The sequence below is a fragment of the Perna viridis genome, chromosome 3 (assembly GCF_037379345.1).
Source record: "Perna viridis isolate PV_CMFRI_1.1 ecotype Kerala chromosome 3, ASM3737934v1, whole genome shotgun sequence".
Classification (NCBI taxonomy): Eukaryota; Metazoa; Mollusca; class Bivalvia; order Mytilida; family Mytilidae; genus Perna; species Perna viridis.
In genome coordinates, this window is record NC_142447.1 from 37,605,273 (window position 1) to 37,629,438 (window position 24,166).

Consider the following 24,166-nt stretch of genomic DNA (forward strand, 5'->3'; position numbering starts at 1 on the left):
GGGGGAGAAGGTTTGACCTAGTTTGGCTGTGTAGGCTAGGATGGAAATAGCATTATAAATGCGATTACAGTGATGAATCCTTGGGGAGAGTTCTTGTGTAAGGAACCCCACTTCAAATGAAAGTTTTGTTACTTAATTATGTTCAATATTTGGCCCAAAATTAGAAATCGATAGCTTGAACCGCCTTTTATAAATATCTGGATCCTTCCATTATATTTTGTCTGTTTTTGATGGTTTATTTACATAGAGATTTATTATCTAAGAAAGTTAAGTTAGAAAATATGTTGAGTTTGACGACAAGCCAAAAAAGGTTGTATGAATTTATAATGAAAGAGTACTAAAATACCAATATCTACTTAGTATTATAAGCAAGTATTGTGGTAATGATACAATGTATAAGAATATTATAAGAATATCCCTTCACTAGAATGGTTACAATCATTTAAGGCATTCCTGTATTGCAGATATTTCTGAACATTTTTCTTTTAATTTGAAATAATTTAATTTAGTTTGTAACAACCTTTCTGATTGGTTGGTTCTTTTTGAGCAAACCAGGTTATTATGTATAACATGGCTTGGTACTATGACAACAATAACATTGATTGGTTTGCACTCTGCATTTCAAAAGTTATTAATATTTGGACTGTCATTAAATTATAAAAAAAGTTTTCAAATTTTTGAACAGGTTATACTCAATAACCTAGTATGGGCTAGCTTCCACTTTTTATAAGAGTGATTTATAAATGTAAACTGCTGCAAACCAAGTTATTTTGTTTAACTTTGTTTAAAATGTTAAAAAAATTACAAACACTCCTTAAATTGATCTTACAAATTTTTTTTTGTATCTTAAGAATATTTTTTTTTTTTTTGCAATTATATATCTATATCTTTTTAACAAAGCTTAGTACAAAATCATGACAATATAAGACCAGCAACTGATCTGATTAGAAATATGAAATAATAGAAACCAAAATTACTGTTTAAGAATTTTCTGCTGCTTTCAGCTGTCAGAAGTGTCATATTAAGCAGAACTTAAGTATTTTTTTTATAGATTACATGTACAGTCCAAGCCAGATGGAAGGGAGAGAAGTTGGTAACTCCAATAAAGATAAGCAATATCATCACCCCTGACATCAAGGTATACTCAGAATGGCTAAGATAAAAAAGTATTAGTTTTTATAAAAATCAGACAGAAGGTGATTCATGCATGTCAAAAAACCACTGAATTCAGTTTTATATCTTGTTAAGAAATGTTATAGATCACATAACCAATCTTAGTTTTTCATTTGGGGGTTGCACTTTTGAGTTAAAATTTATTAATAACATTAAGACTGTGTAAGATTTATCATTCTTGATTTGGTGTGATTTGGTTGATTTAAGTGGGAGGTTGACATTCAATTTTCTCAAAAGTACAGATCCAAATATAGAAAGGACTATTGTCACATAAAAATAAATATAGCATGTGTAGTCCAAAAAAGCATCGTCTGATCCATGGGTTTTTCTACACCATGAATTGCCTTATCAGAGGCAGTGTCTGAATTTTATATGGACTGGTACTTATAATGTTAAATTCTTGTCCAAATTGCATAGAATTTATGAAACCACAAGAATGTTAATGCACATTTAAAGTCAGTTTTATTATGAAAATTGATAATATTTGGTGGTACAAGTTTCTTTTCATCTCATTGTTAAACTCATATTAAGTGGCATGTAACAAAAATGAAATGAAAATGTACAAAACCCAAAATATGATTACTTTGTAAACTGTAACACAGAATACATCATAAAAGTACTCATTTAATCTTTGTACTTTAGACAGTTGTCATTTTTTTTCATTTTGTGCTATATTTTCATACTAATTTTTTCCTTTCTCCTGTACCTTTTATTTTCATAAAAATGATGTCATGATTCTGCAAAAAAAAAAAAAGTTTTCTGCAATTAAAGACAATTTTGATTTCAGTTAAATACAACTAGACTAGTGCTAACAGAAGGACACTCACATCAGTATATTGTTGTCCATGTTACTGCACCTCCACAAATGTTCTGCTGTCAAGGTTGCCAAGGAAACTGCCAGGTTACTATAACAACTCATGCCAACTTTGAATGGTTTTACCAACGCTGTACACGTACCAAATACATTGCTGAAGTATTAGTTGGGTGGAAGGGGTCCGCTCAATCTCCTGACAGTAAAATGTGTGGTACAACAGTATCCAAGACAACACACATATCATCATGGCAACAGACAATCCAGATACCTGTGAAGGCAACAGTTGATGGTAGAATTGACAGGAATACAAACAATCATTTTACAGTGCAGGCCCATGTTGTGAACCAACCTAAGCCTCCAGTTACTGCTATACCACATACACTGAATGTTGGCAAAGTGCAGGTACGTCCTGTGTTTTCTGCCATTGTTTAAATGTTTTGATATGAATGTTTTTTGTTTGTTTTTTTCTAAAGTGGTCTTTTTTCTGTCAGTTATACATTTGTAGTGGATGGAATAGAAAAAAACATGCTACATGCATCAACCAAGTTATGTTTCAGAGTTTTATATTTCAGTCTGATTCATATTGTGGCCATTTCCACTTTCTGTTGGTATGCTTTTATCACTCCCTATCTGTAAGTTAATAGTAATACATTTTTATTTCATTATTTACTTATTTACATTTAGATTTTTTCAGCTTCTATGTATGTAACAAGTTCGATCTTAATTTTATTTCAGATTATTATTTTTTAGTTTGCATGTGAGGCAAAGTTCATCATAATCTCTTTTTTTTTAAATTATAAATACCATTCTTGTATTATAGATCACAGCAAATAACAATGACAAGAATGCACAGTGCGCCTCATTGAATGATCCACATATGACTACTTTTGATGGAAGGTAAGATCTGTAGTCTCATCTGTACTGTTTTTGCTGTAGAAAGGATATGTATGTCTGTAGATACAAAATTTTCATTTTGGTTCAAAGTACAATTGGTAATTTTCTAAATTTCAAAAGATCAGTTTGTGACATGAATAGTATAAAAATGATCAGCCAAATTACAGTTTAGTGTACAACACAAAAGTACAAGTATTGACATGGACAATATATATTCTATTATCATCTGAATATAGCTGAAATATTGCTGCTTGGACATTAGACCCCAACAATCAATCAATCATATGTCCTATCATATACTACATCAAGAGGTCTAAATCCTTCACTGTACTATATCCTGTTTTAGTTAAAAGCCACTTTTGGCATCACTCACACCATTTTCTGTGGTTTTCTTCAATGAAAGTAAAATTGATATATATTTTGTTTTGAATACATAATTAAAGACTTGAAATTAAAACTTGTGTGTAAGGAAATTGCATCACTACTATTTATAGATTCAAACTACAATAAGTATCAGATTATGTTGTTATACAGTACAATGTTTGACATTTGTTCATTAATTCAGACATTATGACAACCACAATGGTGGGGAGTTTATACTATACAGACATACATCACTGCCATATGAGGTGAGCTATTATTACTTAGTTGACCAACAGTCTGCCACATAGGGTGACTGAGGGGTTATGAGCCTGGATTTCTTATCTTGAAGCAGCTACCTGAGCCAGAGTGAAGTTGGGGGTGTGGTGGTGTGTCACTGATATTCCATTTTGAAATACTGGGGTTTCCTTCCCAAAAAAGAAATGAAAAAATGGTGAAATAACTATTAACCATACAATGTGCAGTTATCTATTGTCAGTTTCAAATCAAAGTTGCGAAAAGGAGTGCCCAGGAGTGCAATTACTTTAATCAATACCTTAAATTGCACATGTAGATGCCATAGCAAATAACATTCAAAGGAGAAACTTAATGAGAATAGCAATGAATACAATAAAATGATTTAAAAGTTTTTGTTGACATTGTTGATCTTGAAATGTAGGTTAGAGGTTATAACACAAAGTGTTCCAGCAGAGGACGGGCTTATTGTAATTGTGCAGCTGCCATTAAATCTGGTGATGACGTCATCACATTTGATTCCTGTGGAAGATTTGGTAACAATGGAAATGGCCATGGTCACGGACATGGACACTATCATTATACACGGGGAAGGATTTCTGTAGAATTGTATAAGAATGGAGAGCTTACACCAGGAACTAAAATATTACGTATAGGATGTGGTCAGAAATATCAGGTAATATTTGATTAAAAAAACTTGTTATTCATGAGACAGTTATTTTTCCTGGCTTGACAGAAACATGAATATTTATATTTACAACAAATTGCTAATTTGCCATCAATGTAAAAATTTGAAGATGCAATGTTTTTGCCAATGAAATCAACTACCGGTAATTCAAATGACAAACAGCTAATGTAAATGGCAAAATCCTGGACTACAGGCATGAAATCTTAACAAACTACAAAAATTGATACTGGCACAAATGAAATCCTCTTCACAGATATGAATTTGGTGATAATTTTTTAGTAAAAATATGAACAATGGCTGTTTGGTCTTCTTTGATTGACTGAATTAAAGGCCCTAGTAAGTTTCAAAAGATAAATATAATTCATTGTTTTATTCTCTTTAAAAAAAGCATTTTGTCTTATCAAAGCTAATACAAGAGTCACATAAATTTGATGTTTCATGCATTTCTTTCCAATGTTTAACTGTACTTGAAGGTAATACTACCCACTGGTACTGTGGTCACTATTATGTCTTGGAGACATGGATCCTTCCTTAATATCTGGGTCAAACCTTCGAGTGTAGACAGAGGAAATACAGAAGGTATACTCACAATATATGATCAAATAATACAGTACTTTGGTAATGATTTGTTAAATAGTTCGTCCTACAGCTAAGTTTTTGGTACATGTATATTTTATTTTGTTTCATGGGGCTTTCATTGGTCCCTAAAATGGCATATTTAAATGCACATTTGGAATTGTATTTGACACCATTTTTCTTTATTGGCTGTGAAGATATAAAAATACATTTTATTTGGACAACTTGTTGTACTTTGTAATAGGAATAGTAACAATGTCATAGCTCTGAGATATAATTTAAAGTCTTGTGTTTGCAGGTCTTTGTGGATCATATGTCATAGCTCTGAGATATTATTTAAGGTCTTGTGTTTTCAGGTCTTTGTGGATCATCTGTCATAGTTCTAAGATATTATTACTGATTTGTATTTTCAGGTCTTTGCGGTTCATATGATGGCAACAGAGACAACGATGTTTATCACCCAAGTAGTAACAGACCAGACCACAGCAGATATCCCCAATCTTTCTGTATGAAGTGGAAGTAAGTTTGATAGATTCCTACATGCATTCCTATTTAATATCTAGGATTTCTTAGATAAGTTTTTAAAAATTCTGTCTTTTGCACAAAGGAGACTCAGTGGAATGAGTGGAGAGATGAAGAATTTCTCTATCAAGAGGAAGAATAATCAGAGTGTCATTTTGGATGAGGATTAGTACCTATTTGTTCCATAAAATGCTGTATGTTATAGGTAATTTACCTGTAGTCAAGGAGATTACCTGCATCACTTCCCACAACTGTAATTGTGACATTACCAAGCAAAATAACAAATTACTTGTGACATTGACATACAACAAGTAAAGAGAAGAGTATTTGACCTCATCTTACTTTGATCTTCTTAAATTGTAAAAAAACCATTTACGGAAAATTAGTATTTTCTTCCCATTATAAAATACCAATTGTACATATGCATAATCATTGATTTTCTATTGGCATTTCTAGTGGGACTATCCAGCCACTAATTGTCAAGTTCAAGTTAAAATAAAAATCATTAAAACCCTAAGAAATTGTTAATTAGAGGTTAGTAGATGTTTTCCTCCTTTGAAACATGTTGAGACACACCAGAATTTTTTAAGAAAAAAATTGTGAAAAAGAAGTTAGAAACTCTGGATGCTGGTATTAAATTCTTTTTTGTATTACAAGTATATGCATTTGTTTAAAACTGTTACAGAAAAAATTCTGTTGACTTATTTGCATACCACCAGAAATTTAAATACTGCCTGTTTTTGTTTTACAGGCAGAGTAAAACCATATTCCTTGGTGTATCAGCAGCTGCATTTAACTATCTGAATACATTCTGTAGCTGTATCAATGGGAAGGAGGTATTCTGTGATAGAGGACATGGTATCATGTCGTGCTATAAATCAAGTAAGTACTGCATGGTTGCTAATAGTGGTACAATTCTGATTGTAACACCCTTGTAACACTCTAGAATCCAGGTATTCAACAGATTTTACTGATATGGCATATACTTAGTTCTTGTAAATATCTAGAAGCTCATTAATTTTGAAGGTCATAGGTCAAACATTAAGGTCTTGAAGTAAAACTTTACAAAATATAGCAATGTCACACTGGATTGCTCTTATTGCTTCTTATGTGCCCCCTGCCACATTTCAGTTGGAGGAACTAGTGATGTTTATATCTATACTATGCCACCGTTTCAGTGGTGCAAATATATATGGTATATATTTTTGGACTTTTTATCAGTCATGGGAGTTATATTGCTACTCGGATCAGTTCTGTTATACTGATCATGACTATATCTTTAAATGTGATATCAACACTACTGTGTCAGTTAGATCATTCAGAATTTTCACTTTTTGTACTTCCTTGTAGGATATGATATAACATCAACCATACTTAGACAAGCCAAGATTCCCCATATCAACCACAGACATAGAAGACAGGCTGTAGATGTTGATCCTGTTACTACTGCAGCAGCAATACAGGTACTGGTAATCAATAAAATTACTGGCCCATACCAAAGAGTGTATGTTTTAAACCCAATATTTGCCCTCATTTTTTTTCATGGATAATTTCAAAGGATGAATTGGTTTTTTTTTCTTAGGGAAATATTTATGATGTGCCTCACACATAGTGCCTGAATCAATTTTTTTATTTCTACAGATGTATTTCAAAAGATTTTTTTCACTTTTTGATCTATTACTTAAACCTAACAGTTTTTCAACTTCCATGTACATGTATATGAAACGACACTAAAAAATCACTTATAAAACCTGTATGCTAGTTATTGCCCCGAATTCAAGTTAAGTCAAATAAGTACTTCCTTGGTTAGCAATGCTTTAACTCCATTTCTAATGTTTGGCCATTGATAAATTTTATTAAAACAGGATATAATAGTCTTTTTCAGCATTAAAGAACAGTTTAAGATTTATATTTTGTTTTCATGAAACATAACAAATCAAATTTCAGGAAAATCTCAATAATATGAATCCAGTTTCATTTTAAGATGCTTTGGATACAAAAATAACAATCACGTATATTGCAAATTTCTATATGCTGTACACATGTTTTCAGGAGTAACCTCTTATCAGTTACATTAGAATCAAATAAATAGGAAGATCTATGTCTAAAAATTAAGTAGCACTCCAGCTAAGGATCATGCAAAATGTGATTCATGGGTAAAAAGCCTACATATTTTTATTTTTGATATTTTGTTTGAAATGTCATAGTAAGCAGAAATTAACGTGTGGTTTTTCATATAACCTGTGCTCTTAGGAGATAAAAATCATATAGAGTGCACTGTAGAGTTCAGAATTAAGGGAGATAACTCTGTAAATGACACTGAAATACAATAGAATCTACTTGATTTTCAATGTTGATTATCTCCTAAGCGCAGACAGATTTAAATGAATAATTACACATTTCATAGTATAGACCCATAAAACAACTTAATTACAAAAATAAAAATATGTAGCCTTTTTTTGGGTGTATCACATTTTTTCAGATTTTGCATGATTCTTACAAAGACAGCTACTTAATAGCTTGTTTTCCTAGGTTTCTGTTCATTATTTCAGGCAAACAATGCAGTGAACTATACTGAAACAGAAGCATATGACAAGTGTACAGATGTTATAGAGAGTAATAAAGCTGTAAAAGCATGCTGGAACACTGTCAACAAAACAGATTTAAATGATACGATGGAAAATTGTGCCAGTGATCTGATGGTTTGTTGTTTAATGATCATTTAAGAACCAGTCTTTATAAAAGTCAGATAGGATCTGATTTATGTATGTCAAAAACCTATGAAATTTACTTTGTTAATATTTCAGAAAAGTTACAGACTACATAACTAGTGTTAGTTTGTCATTCCATTGTTGCACTTTTGAGATGAGGATTGTGTTTGAAATTGACACTTTGCTAGAGTTATCATTCTTGATTTAGTCAATTTAAGTGAGAGATGACTATATGGTTGTCTCCAAAAAACAGGTCTGCAGACAGAAACGAATATATTAAATTACAAAAAAAATATGGTTTATGAAGATAAAAAAAAACATAGTTTGCTGGTTGTTCTGCACCATAAATCACCTCTACCATTGGTAGTATCTGACACCTCTACCTTTGGGAGTATCTGACACCTCTACCATTGGGAGTATCTGTCACCTCTACCATTGGGAGTATCTGTCACCTCTATCATTGGGAGTATCTGACATCTCTACCATTGGGAGTATCTGTCACCTCTATCATTGGGAGTATCTGACACCTCTACCATTGGGAGTATCTGTCACCTCTACCATTGATATTTATATGGATTGGTACTTGGAATGCCATATGTCAGTCAAGCACAAATAAGTTCTGCATATTTTTTATTGAAAGAAGTTGAAAGCCTCCCTTTTCATTTTTAGATGGTCAATACTTATCTTGAAATGCATTTTAAGGTACGCCAGTAACATGTACCATATTTAAAAAAGTTTTAAACACATCCATTTTATGAAAAATGTTCTTATTTACTATTAGATAATTGCTTTTGAAATGTGCTTTACCTTAAAATGTCTTATTAAAATATGTTCTAACTACAATGTATATTATCAAAAAGGCTGAAGATACTTGTTGTATAAGTTCCAGTTTCATGGCAAAATAATATATTGACAAGTTATTGAGATCAAAAGAGACTACTGCATCTGTTTCCATCTGTTGTGTACGGACTTTTTGACTACAATTATTTAATTTATAATATTTGAAGATGTGTAAAAATTATTTAGGACTCTGGTGATGAGAATTGGGCCTTGGGTTATGTCACAGATATAGTTGAGGAATGTCTAAACACTCTAGCTAGCCAGGAAAGAATTGTAAATGGAACTGTCACCCCAGATAATGAAGAAGCTGCATTAAATGCTACAATTCTATGTGAACCTGATTGTGGACGTCATGGAACCTGTGATCAGGGTAAATTGATATTATTTCTCTTTAATTCAGTGAAAGCTGTCTAACATGTAAAGGGAGTTTAAATAGTGTTAAGACAGGTATGTGGATTATTTAGGGTTTTTGGTATTTGGTTTATCATTCAAATTCAGTTAAAGTGCTCCAATAGGAACAGAAAATTGGCCAGACATTTTGAACACTGAAAACAACTCAAATGCTTTAATTTCAATAAAACAAAGTTTGTATTGCAAGAAAACACATAAGATAGCTCTTGATGAATGATTTATGTCCTGTATGAAATTTTGAACATGCCCAGTGTATTTTGGTAGTGAATTATGTTACCTCTGAACACCCACGTTGAACAATAATAGTTTTATCATACAATTATTCAAAACTGTGCTTCAGATGATATCATTTGATAGATCAACAATAAATTCGCAACACACAACAAATATTTGTTCAAAAATTGTTATCTTTATTAAGATATTCTAATAAAAAAAATAATAAAACAAAATGAAATTGAAAAAAAGTTATCTTTATTATTCTTTGGAAACATAATTAGCAAAAGATGAAGGCTAATTTAACAACATATTTCCATTCATAAATCTTTTAGGTGACACATAGAAAACAATTGTGCATTCAAATCTAATTGGAATGTTTAAAAATTGGCTTAGCAGGAATGACCGACTTTGTAACGTAATTCACTTATAACATGTAATATATATTCCATGGCTTTCTCATGCCCTAATTGGAGCACATAACAAAATTGGAAGGTTAAACACAAAAATCAACTAATTGCAATATTTTGGCAAGTAATATTTGAAAATAAAATATATAATATCTGTTAAGTTTGTCATTTTTATATACACCACATGAAGAAATATCGAAGTCTTCAGTGGCATGTAATGAAACGATAAAGGTACAGTTTGTTTCGATCAATTGTTTAACATATTATAACAATGATTTCTGGTATACTTTCAAAACGTAAGATGTTTGATCAACGAGTAATCTTCTACCAGAAATTATTATAATGTCTAAATTAAATGTAACATAATTCACAGAAACAACTTTTTGCTGGTATTGTAACATCACATGAAAAAGTAATCAAGGGAACTAAGATTCTAGCGGAAGTTAAAAGAATGTAAACCAGGGGCAAAGACAAGACACGGAAAACAGAATAAAGAACATAGAATAACTAAGATAATACATACAAAGTAACAAAAGTAAATGAGCAACTTGGGTTCCACTAAAAACTGGGAGCATGGACCAGGTGCACTGGTAGGGTAAGTGTCCTCTGTTTTACCAGAAACATCCGTCGAGTTGCTCATAAAAAGTCAAGGCCGGGGTAGACGAAAGAGGAAAGGAAAACTATGATACATTGAACAAATCAGTTTTCATGGTGCAGATTTTGTACAACATAACCCTGTTTCAGAAGCCTAATTGCAAGAAGTCTAGCGTGATACAAAAGGTCTACGTAGTTACGGCAAGCTCTGGCATAACGTATGAGTTGTGATATGAAAACTCCATACGCAGGCTGAAGGGACATTGTCAGAGATGAAAGGAAAGTTGACAATTCTGAATGAAAAGTCATCATGTTTCTCGTTAAGTTTGGTCATTAGTTTTCATTTACCATCGATCTTTACGTGTAGGTCAAGATATTAGGCTGACTTCACAGTGTCTGTGGTATCCTTTATCTCAAGTTCTTTGGGGAAGATGCGATGTATCAAATCCCGGAAACTAGGATTGTTTAAAGATAATATGTCGTATATAGCCGAGAAATTGAAATTGATCGTTGGTATATCCTTTAAGGTGCATTATCAAATATTTTACTGTAGTTTTGCTTGAGTTCAGTATATATATTCCTTGTTTTCAAGTGATCTGAATAAACAAAAACAAAAAAATAATTTACCCATGTCAGTTCACAAAGAAGCACATATATTTGTTTAGTAATTACTTAAATTCTTGCAATGATTAAATAGTTTTGAATGGCTTTTGTTTTTCGAAAGTTATTCGTATCTCTGTTTAGCATTAATTCAATGTTTCTCATGACAAGTTGTCATGTAAAACCATTTTTTGTAATCAAAATACACAGTTTATGAACCGGTGAATTACATTACAATGTTGTGAATTATGTTACACTATAATATATACCCATGCGTAATTTATATATCATGCATAGCAATATAGCAATATACCATTGTCATAACATCTTACCAATACATGTATTCTCCGTTTCTAAATTAACTTAAACTGAAAATCAATAATATCTAAATAATTGCAATTAACAGAAATGAAGGACACTTACGACTAGAGGGAATGTTTACCTAAAAATTGTTCCCGTGTCACAACTTCCCTTCTAAAGATGTCCGTATGATAGGCGATGTCACTGATAATGATTTATAGTTAATTTGTTCCGATAACAGTGTTTTTTATCCGTTTAAAAGAAATTAACGTAATGTAATTCACTGTAACATAATTCATGGATTTGTACTTGACCAAGAATGTGAAAAATATATAGCACCTGAAAAATCTGTTTAAGAGTCATTTATGACTGACATTGATGTGTGTATGAATAAGAATATTGAAAGTTTGCTACCACCATTAACAGGTGCAAGAGACACCGTAACGTAATTCACAATTAAATGCACATTTGGAAAAAAGACAAAAATTGTGTATTTTTTCAATAAAAACATTATCCTTTATGTGTGAATCATTCATTTTCATCTTGTTTATAATTTTATGGTTTTTTGTCCTCACATAGACTTACCGTATGTGTCAGTTACATTTGCATTATAGCTTCAGGAAAATTGTAACGTAATTCACTGTGCTTCATGGGACATCCGTATTTTGTGGAAAATTTGTTCAAATCGTTTTCGATGTAAAAATAACAGTTAAAATTATGTTTTCTAGCCATTTTTCTCCCTAGAAAACTTATTGGGCGTTCTTCATTTGGAGTATTTTATATTTTTCTATGTATTTCTTTAGGGGAACCCTAACTTGTGACATAGGGTTTTTGTTGATTGAGTCTTATTTATTGTTTTTGTTCAGTGAAACGGATCAATGTCCTGTAAACTATGTTTTCACAATCTGGCATAACCCTGGTAGTAATTTGAACCCAAAGCTATATCAGGAAATAACTTTTTGTCTTTGAAAATAGCTTGTGACTACAAAAATTGGCTTTGGCGCATTTTAGCTGAATTTTAGTGTTATATGGGTTCTACTGTATTTGTTATCCAAAAATAGCCTTTTCTTACTCATTTTTTTTTGTAAAGGAAACCTTTCAATACAAATTATACACCATGTTTGTGGAGGTTAACACTGAAAATCCACAGGAAATATCAGTCATATTGGGTTTTATTTGGTTATTATTGTGCTTGATATACTGTTATCTGCCATATATATATCACATACTTTATAAGTGTGTGTACCAGTTACCACCAGACTCTGTTGTATTTACTGGCATGTGTACCAGTTACCACCAGACTCTGTTGTTTTTACTGGCATGTGTACAAGTACCGGTAACTGCTAATATTGTTGTACATGTATTTACAGATGTTTACCAGTTATTGCTAATGCTGATGTATTTTCAGGCATGTGTACCAGTTACTGCTACTACTGTTGTATTTACTGGCATGTGTACCAGTTACCACCAGACTGTTGTGTTTACAGGCATGTGTACCGGTTACTGCTAATATCGTTGTATTTACAGGCATGTGTACCAGTTTCTGCTACTACTGTTGTATTTACAGGCATGTGTACCGGTTACTGCTAATGTTTTTGTATCTACAGGCATGTGTATCAATTACTGCTAATGTTTTTGTATTTACAGGCATGTGTATCAGTTACTGCTACTACTGTTGTATTTACAGACATGTGTACCAGTTAATACTAATGCTGTTGTATTTACAGGTGTTTGTAGATGTGCAGCAGGATACTCTGGTCTGCAATGTGAAGTATCAGCTGCTGATACTATCCCAACATTGCTACCCCCTGCTGCAACAACTTGTGGTTGTGACAGAAGAGCCACTGATGACTGTAGAACAGTTACTATATTTGGAGATAATTTTGTAGAGTCTGAGACATTAACTTGTCATTATGAATTTACACAGGTATGGCTTACATTTTTGTCAGTTAAGATCAAAGTTGAAAATCAATCTTTACTCATTGCTATACAAGAAATTGTAAATTGGTGACTTTGTATTATGAGACTTGTACATATATTGTGCAGATTAATTTGCTTTTTCAGCTAATTAGTCTGGATTTTCTTTATTTGGGTCTGAATTTAAATTTAATTTATTCATAAATCACAGTGGTAATATCCATATAAGGACATCATAATCTTGATGAAAAGGAAAGAATGCTTGGGACTAACATTGACCTCTTTTTTTCTGTGTAAAAGCTGTATGAATCATAGACATGAAAATTGTTATTAATTTGCAAAATTGATGAAATATACTGAAAACAGTATTTTTTCTCGGGATTGAAGAGAAATAAATATGAAAATACAGGATCCAGAAATACAATGTATAGTCTTTTATATATTTTAAATCAGATGCCTGCATTGGAGAAACCAACATCATTAGTGAGATCTGTGGCTGCAGCATATATTAGTATAACACAGGTCACATGTACTTTACCAGAGGTCAAGGATGGTGTATACGTATCAGTCAGCAATAATGGACAGGGATACAGTAATGACTGGTACCTTCACACAGCATATGATTCTGTCTGTTTTGATTGTGACCTAACATCAACACCAGTGAAATATACAAGAAAGGTATTCATCAAATAAGTTTCCATGGCAGTTCATTATTTTTTTTCATTGTTCTTGCTGCCTATTAGATAATATGCTTTGTTCAAATGTTATGCGTATTGGGTTTTCATTAAAGGAATATGCAATGGTACCTCACTTACATTCATTCAGTATATTGAATGGGAACAGAATGTGCTTTGGTTTCAGACATGAATGATGTCCTATGACTGTGGTAATTCCAGGGAGTCGTGGGGTTGAAAAGCCCTCCATTTTGGATTTTTTTCTTAATTTTGTGTAAAAATGAGCAAACAAAGGTCAAGAACCTCCATAACCTCCTTATAAAGGTCAAGAACCTCCATAACCTCCTTTTAAAATTTTCTGGATATGCCCTTGTCCCTGTACAATAATGCTCTTAATTAAAATGTTTAAGTTGATATGTTATAGTAATATGTTTACATCACCATTGAAAAAATATAAATAAACAGACTTCGGGATATCTGTATATTATTAAAATGAATTGCAAAAATGTGCTATGTACTTTAAATGTATATATGTGTTAATTTATACTTGAATCTTATTTTGTGTAATTTTATGTAGCCTCATGCAGTATTTTAGAAGCATTTACTTTACAAATAGCATGACAGAATACTGAAATTTAATATCAACTTGTCAAGTAATTGAATAAAAAATGTGTCACGCTTTGAGATGAAGAAAATAACTTAGTATTGTGTATTTCTATAGGACCACACCTGTATAATAAATGGAGTATGTTTTGCCTCTGGTGACAAGAAAAATGATGATTCCTGTAAAGAGTGTGACCCATCAAACAGTGCCAGTAAATGGACAGAGAGTACAGGTTGGTCTGATATCTTCACAACATTATTCTAATCATGCATTTTATAATACAAATATCATAAAATTTAACAAAAGTTGCTGTTTTTCTATCTGAAGATATTTAAAATCTAACATTGCTTAGAGTACAAGACAGAGAAATCTCAAACAGCCAATGATTAGATTTCAAGTTCTCAGACATAGCTCTGTTATAGAACATAGAAATCTCATGTAAGGGTGTCTGAAATTTCTCTGTCCTCAATTTTCTGATGGTTTTTTTATTCTTTTCCTTGCTATTAAAATTGTTTTTTTTGGTGGTATATACACTAATTCAGAATGCCTCATTGGCTGTTATTCCTTTGGATATATAAGAGGTCATGAAATGTTAAATATTTTGACTTCACAAATAACATCTGCATCATCTCACAACTGTATTTCTGTTTTATGTCAATCCTATTTTGCTTCTCTTTAATTTCAACTTTAAGTTGTGACTTAAGCTTTTTTTTCAAGCTTCAAAGCCAAGAATATTACATGTTATTTGTGAATGTGCTATATCTATATCAGAATAAACAAGCTTTTAAAGTAAGATAACTACCTGTTAACTAGAGTTAGGGCTAGTGTAAAAAAATCCATTTAGTACTTAATGTTTAGTGCTTAATGTTTGAAAACTGTATTGAACATTTTTTCTGACTGTTTTAGATGAGTCCTGTAGACAGTGTAACAGTGCTACTGATGTAGAGAAGGTCAGTGGTGACGAGGAGAAGAAACAAACCACTACAATCCTTGCTGTTGTTATCGGAATTCTCTGTTTTGTGGCTATTGCTTCATTGTTCTATATTTGTAAACTAAAGTAAGTATATTTATTGGTATAGCGCCTATTGCTAGAGTAGTACATGTACCAATAATTTTCAATGGTACATCATGCAGTAACTGAAATTTAAGTAAAAAAACTGATATTTTACTCATTCTGCAGTATCAATCAATTTTGGGCTGCTTGACTTCTGATTTTAGTATATGGGTTACACAAAAGCCATTAAAACCGATATGCAAAGTCATTTTCTATGCCTAGCTAATGAAGTTAGGAACACCTAAGTTTTTCGTGTGTCCTACCATCCATTATTTTGCTTAAGAAACTCTGAGATGCTTTTACTAAAGTTGAAATGTGTTACAGACACAGGCAGACAGATCTTGAGATGTTTCAAGACAGATATTGGTTTGCTATGCAAATTTGTGATAAACCTGATCATAATTAAATACATGTATGGAAGTGGTCCCGGGGGGTTTTAGGTGTTTTACCTTCCCATTTTTGTAAATTATTGCAGAAATTTGTTACTTTTGTTCTGAATTTAGGCTGACATGAAAAAATAGTAACCTGTATCCCTATTTTTCTAGACCTCCTTTTCAAAATCTCTATATCCACTTCTGACATTCCTGCATAAAAGTCACCTGACAGGGAATTTGCTTACAAGTGTGTCAAAAGTTTGAAGTTTTTAATTGGTCTATATAAACCTAAGTACAATTATTTCTGTATTCACCAAACATCCCAAAGATTAGTAGAACTTCAGAGCATGTTTAACTAAGACTAGACTTGCTACAAGTCCCTCTTTATATTAAAGAATATATGAAAAAGTTTAATGATTGCATGTATCCTTCTGATAGCAAATCTACTAATTATTACAGAAATTAGTGGTGGTGTTATCAGAGAGGTTAATTACATATATTTTCTGTGTCATATATATAATAAAGAGGGACTAAGACTATCTGTTTATAAATGTCTACAGTGGTATTGTTTGTATAACCTCTTAAGTAAGGCCATTTCCTCAAATGAAAGTTGACTCAAACATTTTCTTAAGTATGACAAAATTTTTGTCAATATTTTATAATATTAATGATTTTTTTAAATTTAAATTCAAGATTTTATACATTCACTTCATTATTCCAAGTTTCCTAATTTATAGAAAAAGGTGTGTTTTACCAGTAATAGAAGATTGGGTCATTTTAAAAAGGTGTCAATTGTATGGAAGTGGACTATTTTTTTACTAATTACACTGCCACTCAAGGAGTGGACGGTAAATTGGAATCATCTTGTTTACCTGTCAGTCTGTTCATCTGTCATTCTCTCTGTCTGTATTTTTGTTACAATCATCTTGGCTCCCAATTGATTGGTTGGTTTCTATATTGATTGGTGTGGTGCTGCATATATATGGGGCATTTGTTGAAAGTAATTGTAGTAGCTCTCTGATGTCAACTTCCTGTTTCATGGGGCTTTGCTATTTTTCACTATATGAAATGTTAAAGAAAATTTTTGTCACAAAAATGTTGGCTCCCCCAATGAATGGATTGATTTTAAATGCAATGTGTGGCTTCATGTAGATGGGGCATTTGTTGTAAGCAGTTTTGGTTGCTGTGCGATATCAACTTCCTGTTCGACTGGGGCTATGCATAGCATGACAACATGTGTTACTTCATGTTTTCAAAGTATCTTTTGAAAGCAAGTAGTTTAATTCCAAAAGTGAAAAATGTGTCAACCTGTCAATTCATGTACTTGCAGATCAAAGCAAGCAGCATACAAGAAAGATTCCATTCTAACAGATGCCTATGCACCATCTCCAGTCACAAGTTTTAGTAATCAGGGATATATGGACAAATCTGAAGTGGGAGAAAAATTGTGATGACACAATCCTGACTCAATATAACCAAATGTATCACTGTCTGGTACAGTGAAGTGCAATCAGTATATTAATGTTATCTTTAAAATTGAATTATTAATTTTGTAATAGAAATACCTCTTTAATATTTATTATTGATTGTTTTCATTAGCTTTGTTTTTACTATAGGGTTTTTTAAACAGTATTCCATTTCTTTGTTAAAATCTCTCTGTAAGTCTGTCTGATATTGTCTTAATTGACTGATCCTTATCAAGCTATATAAGTCTATCTGATATTGTCTTAATGGACTCTGGTCCTTATCAATCTATCAATCTATTATTTTTTAAATGAACTGTGTATGTTCAGTTTATATCAAATTTGTCCCTAAAAATTAACTAAGTGAATTCAGTATGGATATGGCCTAATATAAAGTAAAATGTGTGCTTACTCTACCAAAAACCAGTTTTGCAGTTTATCCACACATAACATGGAAATCTTAGTGCAAAATAAATCAAAAGGTTTAACTTCTGCCAAATTCGGGAATGATACTTGATTTCATTACATTTTTTTTTGCAGTGGATTTTGGCCACATTCTTTGGCAATGTAATATTCAAACCATAGGGGTGGTATTGAATTAAGATAACTTTTGACAAAATAACTAGTTCATTGAAGCATGTGGTCAATATGAACAAAAACAAACACACCTGCAAATCTAATTTTATACACAAATGGTACTTTATGACATCATTTTCACATAAAATTGTTGTAACAACTCATTTTTGTCTAGGTTAAATAATTTTATGCCAATAAGTCTTAAGTGGGTAAACTAAAACTTTAAGAATACAACAGGGTCCAAAACTGCTATAAATGAATATACCCCTTGTCAAGATGCCTAAAGACAAAAAAGGGCACTTCAGCTCCCTGAGCCAAAATCAAAAGGATTCATCTCATACTAGTAAATATCATATAACAACGATCATACCTACTCTATAATTTCCTAGGTTTAGATCAGCGTTTTTAACATAAGTAACATTTAACACATGTTTTTAATGTTACTATGACAACTTTGATTGATCCTCCTCCAAAGGGGGAAAGGTACCATCGTAGGACACCCCTTCTGTTTTTCCATCTTGAACATGGATTTTTATTACTTCTAGATATAAGGTGCAGGTAATCTTTATATCAATATGTCATTATGGAAGAAATGTATTTAGATTTCAATCCAATTTTTGATTTTCATTTGTTGAACATTTAAAATTCTATTCAACCAATTAAAGAAGTTAATGTCTTCACAGTTGGAGAATATTTATAGAAATGTTGACAGAGCTTAACACATCAGACACTGTTCAAAGCTTCAGTTATAGTCTGAGTTTGTAATTCTACAAGTTGGTTTCATTTGATTCAGTTATACACCAAGTACAACCATACAAATTTATTGGGCTATACAACAAACCATTGTGGAGAAATAGACAATTTGACAATCCATAAGATTTGAATTATCTTGTGCACATTTTACTAATATTAAATACCATATTTTGAAATCTGCATTGTTGATGTTGGTATTTTCCAATACTGACAATGTTGCTCAAATGGAACTTTTAGAATCAAGGTACTATCGGCAAATATATAAAAATTGACACTTTGGTTGGTCAAGTTTTCAAGTATGGGATCACTGGCCAGTATTATATTACTCTTTCTTCAATCAATGCAATGTATGCATGAATTGTTTGACAATCGATTTTTAAACAAATTTAAGTTGGGTTGGTACTATATATACATATTTGACAGTTCTAACATCGTTGGGAATTTTTCAGACCATTCTATTAGTTTACGTTATCTTCCCTGTATCAATTTGATCCGATGGAGCAGTGTAGCGAATAGAGTCGTCACATTCTGAGACGTTGTATATATATATATTTTTTCCTTGAAATAAAAATAATTCTACCCTATAGTTAGTTATTTTTAACATAGGTTTATTTGTTTATCTGTTCTCTTTACGTTTGTTTATCAAATCATTTCTTATCAACAGTTTATCAACACTTTAATCAACAAGATCATTCAATCCTCTCCATGAAAGTTCGTATCTTATATAAAAAAAATTACCATCCTACGAACAGTCCCGATCTAAGTAAAAACTATCGTAGGGAAAGAGAGGAGTACCGGATACGCAGACTAGGTACTGCAATACCTTACGGATGCAATGACAACATCAAAAGTATAGGAAACCTTTCAAGCCAATATAACAATAGCATAAATGTGATGAATTTATTTGACAAAAATCCAAGCCACTATACGTCACCTAGGTTACATGATGTCTCCATAAATGGTCTCCTTCCTTTCATACAAAAACCTCTTGGGCTTCATCATATTAGAACCAAACTTTATGCTATACCTCTCACTCTACTACACTCCCTTTACAAAATAAATCTTGACACTCCTGTTTCTGATCCCACCTCACCATTATACAGACTTGTTGCCATCATTTTGGATATTGGTTTCCACAGACTCTTTAAACCAGTTTGAAAAGTCAAGATGAAGAAAAACGATCATTTCTTCCACTAACGTTTGTCAACAAAGGTATAGATACAATTAATTTGGCTAACATTCTCCACAAAAACGTTACCAACAAAATTCCCCCATATTTCAAAGACAAATCAATACCAATTATTTCATATTCCTATACTTCACCCATTGCATCCAAAATTTTCAAATATAAAAGGCTATTGCAGAACCTCATGATTGAGGACTTCAAGGCTAAACCACCTGACTGTCCTTTCTAAAGGTCCCAAGTACCGTGAACCACGCTCCATAAATTGGATGCCGTCGAGGACTATACAAGAAAATGGATAAAACGAGAACAAGAAGACTGATTCTCTGTCAGAGTGGTTAAAGGCTGTGAGGTCTTTAATTTTATAACGAATGAAAGTTTTGAGTAGGTCAATTAGTGCCAAGGCTACAACATTGTCTTACTATACATGACAAATATGTTGTCGCACCAGCAGATCAAGCCCAAAACAACATTGTTTTTGTCTGAAAAACTTTTTACATCCAATGTTTATTATCAGAGGTAGACGTAGAAAATAATAGCAGTGATAAGACCTATACTGCTACCACTCTCTCCAAAGAAGAGATTGTGGAAAACCATAAATCTGTGCTATCCTCTTTTGGTCTATCTACCAAGGACGATGATTGTGATTTACCGTCTATGTACTGGATTCCTAAACTCCACAAGAATCCATACAAACAACGTTTCATAGCTGGATCTGCAAAATGTACCACCAAACCTCTTTCAAAACTTCTATACTCACAATTGTCAGAGGGTCTGCAGTCCTACCACAACACTTGTTACTCTCGTAGTGGTATTAATTCAACGTGGATCCTGAAAAATTCGAAAGATCTTTTGGAGACAATCAGTTCAAGACTATTATCTGAATATAATAGCATTAAAACCTATGATTTTTCAACACTATACTTCTATTTCCCATACTCAGTTAAAATCCCGACTTAAAAAATTATACATCGTTGTTTCTTCAAAAAAGATGGTACACCTAGATACAAATATATAGTTCTTGGTAGAGATTCCTCATACTTTGTAAGAAATAATTCCAAATCATCTTCCAAATATACAGAGGAAGATGTTTACAAAATGCTGGAATTTTTAATCGACAACATTTGTCCAGTGTGGTGGAGGTGTTTTTCAACAAACGGTCGGCATCCCAATGGGAACAAATTGTGCTCCTTTACTTGCTGCCCTATTCCTTCACTCTTATGAGGCTGACTTTATAGCTGATCTGATCAGAAAGAAAGAATATCGTTTGGCTAGATCCTTCAATCTCAGTTTCCGCTATATAAATGACGTATTATCTTTAAACAATCCTAATTTCGGGGATTTGATACATCGCATATACCCAAAAGAACTTGAGATAAAGGATACTACAGACACTGTGAAGTCAGCCTCATATCTTGACCTACACTTAGAAATCGATGGTAAAGGAAAACTATTGACCTTACTTTACGATAAACGTGATGACTTTTCATTCAGAATTGTCAACTTTCCTTTCATCTGTGGCAACATCCCTTCGGCACATGCGTATGGAATGTTCATATCACAACTCATACGTTATGCCAGAGCTCGCCAAAACTACGCAGACTTTTTGTATCGCGCTAGAACTCTAACAAATAGGCTTCTGGAACAGAGTTATGTTGCTACAAGATTGAAGTCATCACTACAGAAGTTTTATGGTCGTCATCATGAACTCGTGGATCGTTATGATGTATCCATCTGCACCATGAAAACCGATTTATTCAACGGGTCATAGTTTTCCTTTCCTGGTTTGTCTACCCTGGACTTGACTTTTTATGAGCAACTCGGCGGGTGTTTCTAGAAAAGCAGAGGACGCTTACCCTGCCGGTGCACCATGCTCCCAGTTTTTAGTGGAGTCCGAGTTGCTCATTTGCTTTTGTTACTTTGTATGTATGATTTTAATTACGTTATGTTCTTTGTTGTGTATGTCTGTTTTCCATGTCTGGTCTTTGTCCTTGGATTACATTCTTTTTATTACCGCTATAACCTTAGTTCCCTTGATTACTCTTCCACTAGAACGTAACATCATCGTCATATCTTATTATTGTTTACCTTAGATGGTTTTTTACTTTTCAAAGAGCCTGACCATAATAAATCTATTTTGAATAGCACAACAGAGCATGCCATTCACGCAGAAAACATCAGAGCATGCCATTCACGAAGAAAACAAGTAATTTAGGTGTCCATACACATTTTTTATCTTAATATATTCTAAACAGTTCCTGTTTGATTTTGTTACCTGAAATGTTCACTGAAATGTTAACACTGAAGCATCACATAGTGGCGGATCCAGACACTTTGAAAAGGATTGTTGCCAATCGGGGTTTCTTAGAAAAGGGGGATGCCAACCCCATGCACCTTCCCACTGGATCCGCCTGTGTCACAATATAAGGACAATTCAGATACTTAAAAATTGAAGTACATAACCAAAAAGTGAAAACATGAAACGAAGACGATTTATATAAACATTTTAAAAGCAACAGAATAAGCGGAACGAGACAACAAAAACAAAACAAAACCTCAGCACTCGCAATTCGAACTCCCACAAAAAAAATATTTTTGACATCAGGTGCTTCGGGTGGGTAATTATAAGCGTTATGACCAATGAGCTGTCAAACAGTAAGACTTGAAATCTAACTGAAAATAACTTGCCTCACATAGAAACTTCATATTTAAGTCAATCAGGTTGTGATGAAACTTCTGTAGTGATGATATCAAGAAAGGCTAAAAATACCGTGTTAGAGGCTTATTTGAAAGAAAGCGCACTACAAAGAAGTCCGTGTACAAATCATTCTGTAGTAACGGATCAACTGAGAAGTGTAGTCTATATAGGCTGGAGATGCTAGAATATTGCCACCTTGAAAGGTCAAGTAAACAATTAGAAAGTCCGGCTTCACGTTTGTCATAGTTCCTATCTCAAACGCCCTTTATCAGATACGAAGCAGAAGACAATACTGTATCAGTTGTTTCTTTAATTGCAAGCTCATTTGGATAGGTCAAATGTAAGTACATGTAATCCTTGAAAGAGATTAATAGGACAATTTATTGGAAAATAACCAAAATATTATCACGAGTGCCGAAAATATTCTATATGTAACGAGTGTGCGGAACTCATCAAACGTTCTTCGCGTTCTTCGAGTGATGATTATATTTCGGTTATTCACGACAATTAATTGATTATCGTATGTTTTGTTTGTTGGGGTTTAACGTATTCATCATATACAATTTTATTCATAATTTATCGATATTTTCGACATGTATTTGAATCCTGTAATTGGCGAATTGATACCAAAGTTGTGACACTTTGGCGGGAGAAAGTCCGAGAGTGGAATTACCGAATTTATTTCACAATGTGAATTATTGAAATTTATTACACTGGAAAATTCTAGGAAACACTGCTATCTATATTATAAATTAATATCATCTATTTAACGGACACTGAAAATCGAAGAATATATTATATTTCTCTTCAAAATAGAATTTTTTTTCCAGTACCTATTTTTCCGGGCCGTTTGATGGAATGGTGTTCCAGAACACAAGCAAATACCTACTAATATGGCGGTGGTTAACGATCTGTGCCTTACGTTTATGTAGACCATATAGGAATATTTTACCCAAAATACTAATGCACATGTACAGTAACATTGCAAATTTTATTACAAGACTTTAAATTGGTATATATATTATATGATAATATTGGTATGAACGTATACATGTAAAAATACAACAGCTATGAAACTAAAAAATACTGGTTGTACAATAAGTAGATATACTGTCAAATTTTAATAGAATTAAAACAAAATATTTGATAGTCCATGAAAACTCAATTGAGCGTTGTGCAACACAGTTATTGGGTCTTATAAAATGTACAACTGACGTCATTCACTGTGAGGGGACAGTTTGGATTGATTTAGGATGTTATGACCATTCGTTTAGCTTTATAGGGCACAACGAAATGTAGAAAAGGACAAGAGATTCATTTTGGAGATATAAAAACTAGAATCTGTCAGCTCTTGAATTCAGAACTATTCTTAAATATAAATGTAAATGTACGCTTAATTATGTGTTATTCTCTACTTCTTAATGAATTTTCACACAACGTTTCATGTTTAATGTAGTTTCAATACAAACATTTGCAGGACTGTACCAGTGACTTAGGTCCAAATACCCA

The 24,166-nt window shown here is 32.6% G+C and overlaps 1 protein-coding gene across 1 annotated transcript in view; it reads left to right on the forward strand.

Annotated features, from left to right (window-relative positions):
- LOC148622128 (uncharacterized) overlaps positions 1–19,360 on the forward strand; it is a 44,688-nt gene extending 25,328 nt beyond the window's left edge. Inside the window, exons 19-34 of the mRNA XM_088571731.1 lie at positions 1,052–1,138; positions 1,961–2,389; positions 2,808–2,884; positions 3,447–3,510; positions 3,921–4,172; positions 4,658–4,763; positions 5,174–5,279; positions 6,034–6,164; positions 6,633–6,745; positions 7,835–7,984; positions 9,020–9,203; positions 13,089–13,288; positions 13,732–13,956; positions 14,674–14,788; positions 15,463–15,613; positions 17,315–19,360. Coding sequence (XP_088427857.1) covers positions 1,052–1,138; positions 1,961–2,389; positions 2,808–2,884; positions 3,447–3,510; positions 3,921–4,172; positions 4,658–4,763; positions 5,174–5,279; positions 6,034–6,164; positions 6,633–6,745; positions 7,835–7,984; positions 9,020–9,203; positions 13,089–13,288; positions 13,732–13,956; positions 14,674–14,788; positions 15,463–15,613; positions 17,315–17,435 — 2,511 coding nt within the window. The 3' untranslated portion in view covers positions 17,436–19,360. The remainder of the gene's footprint in view (positions 1–1,051; positions 1,139–1,960; positions 2,390–2,807; positions 2,885–3,446; positions 3,511–3,920; positions 4,173–4,657; positions 4,764–5,173; positions 5,280–6,033; positions 6,165–6,632; positions 6,746–7,834; positions 7,985–9,019; positions 9,204–13,088; positions 13,289–13,731; positions 13,957–14,673; positions 14,789–15,462; positions 15,614–17,314) is intronic.
- Positions 19,361–24,166: the final 4,806 nt, after the last annotated feature.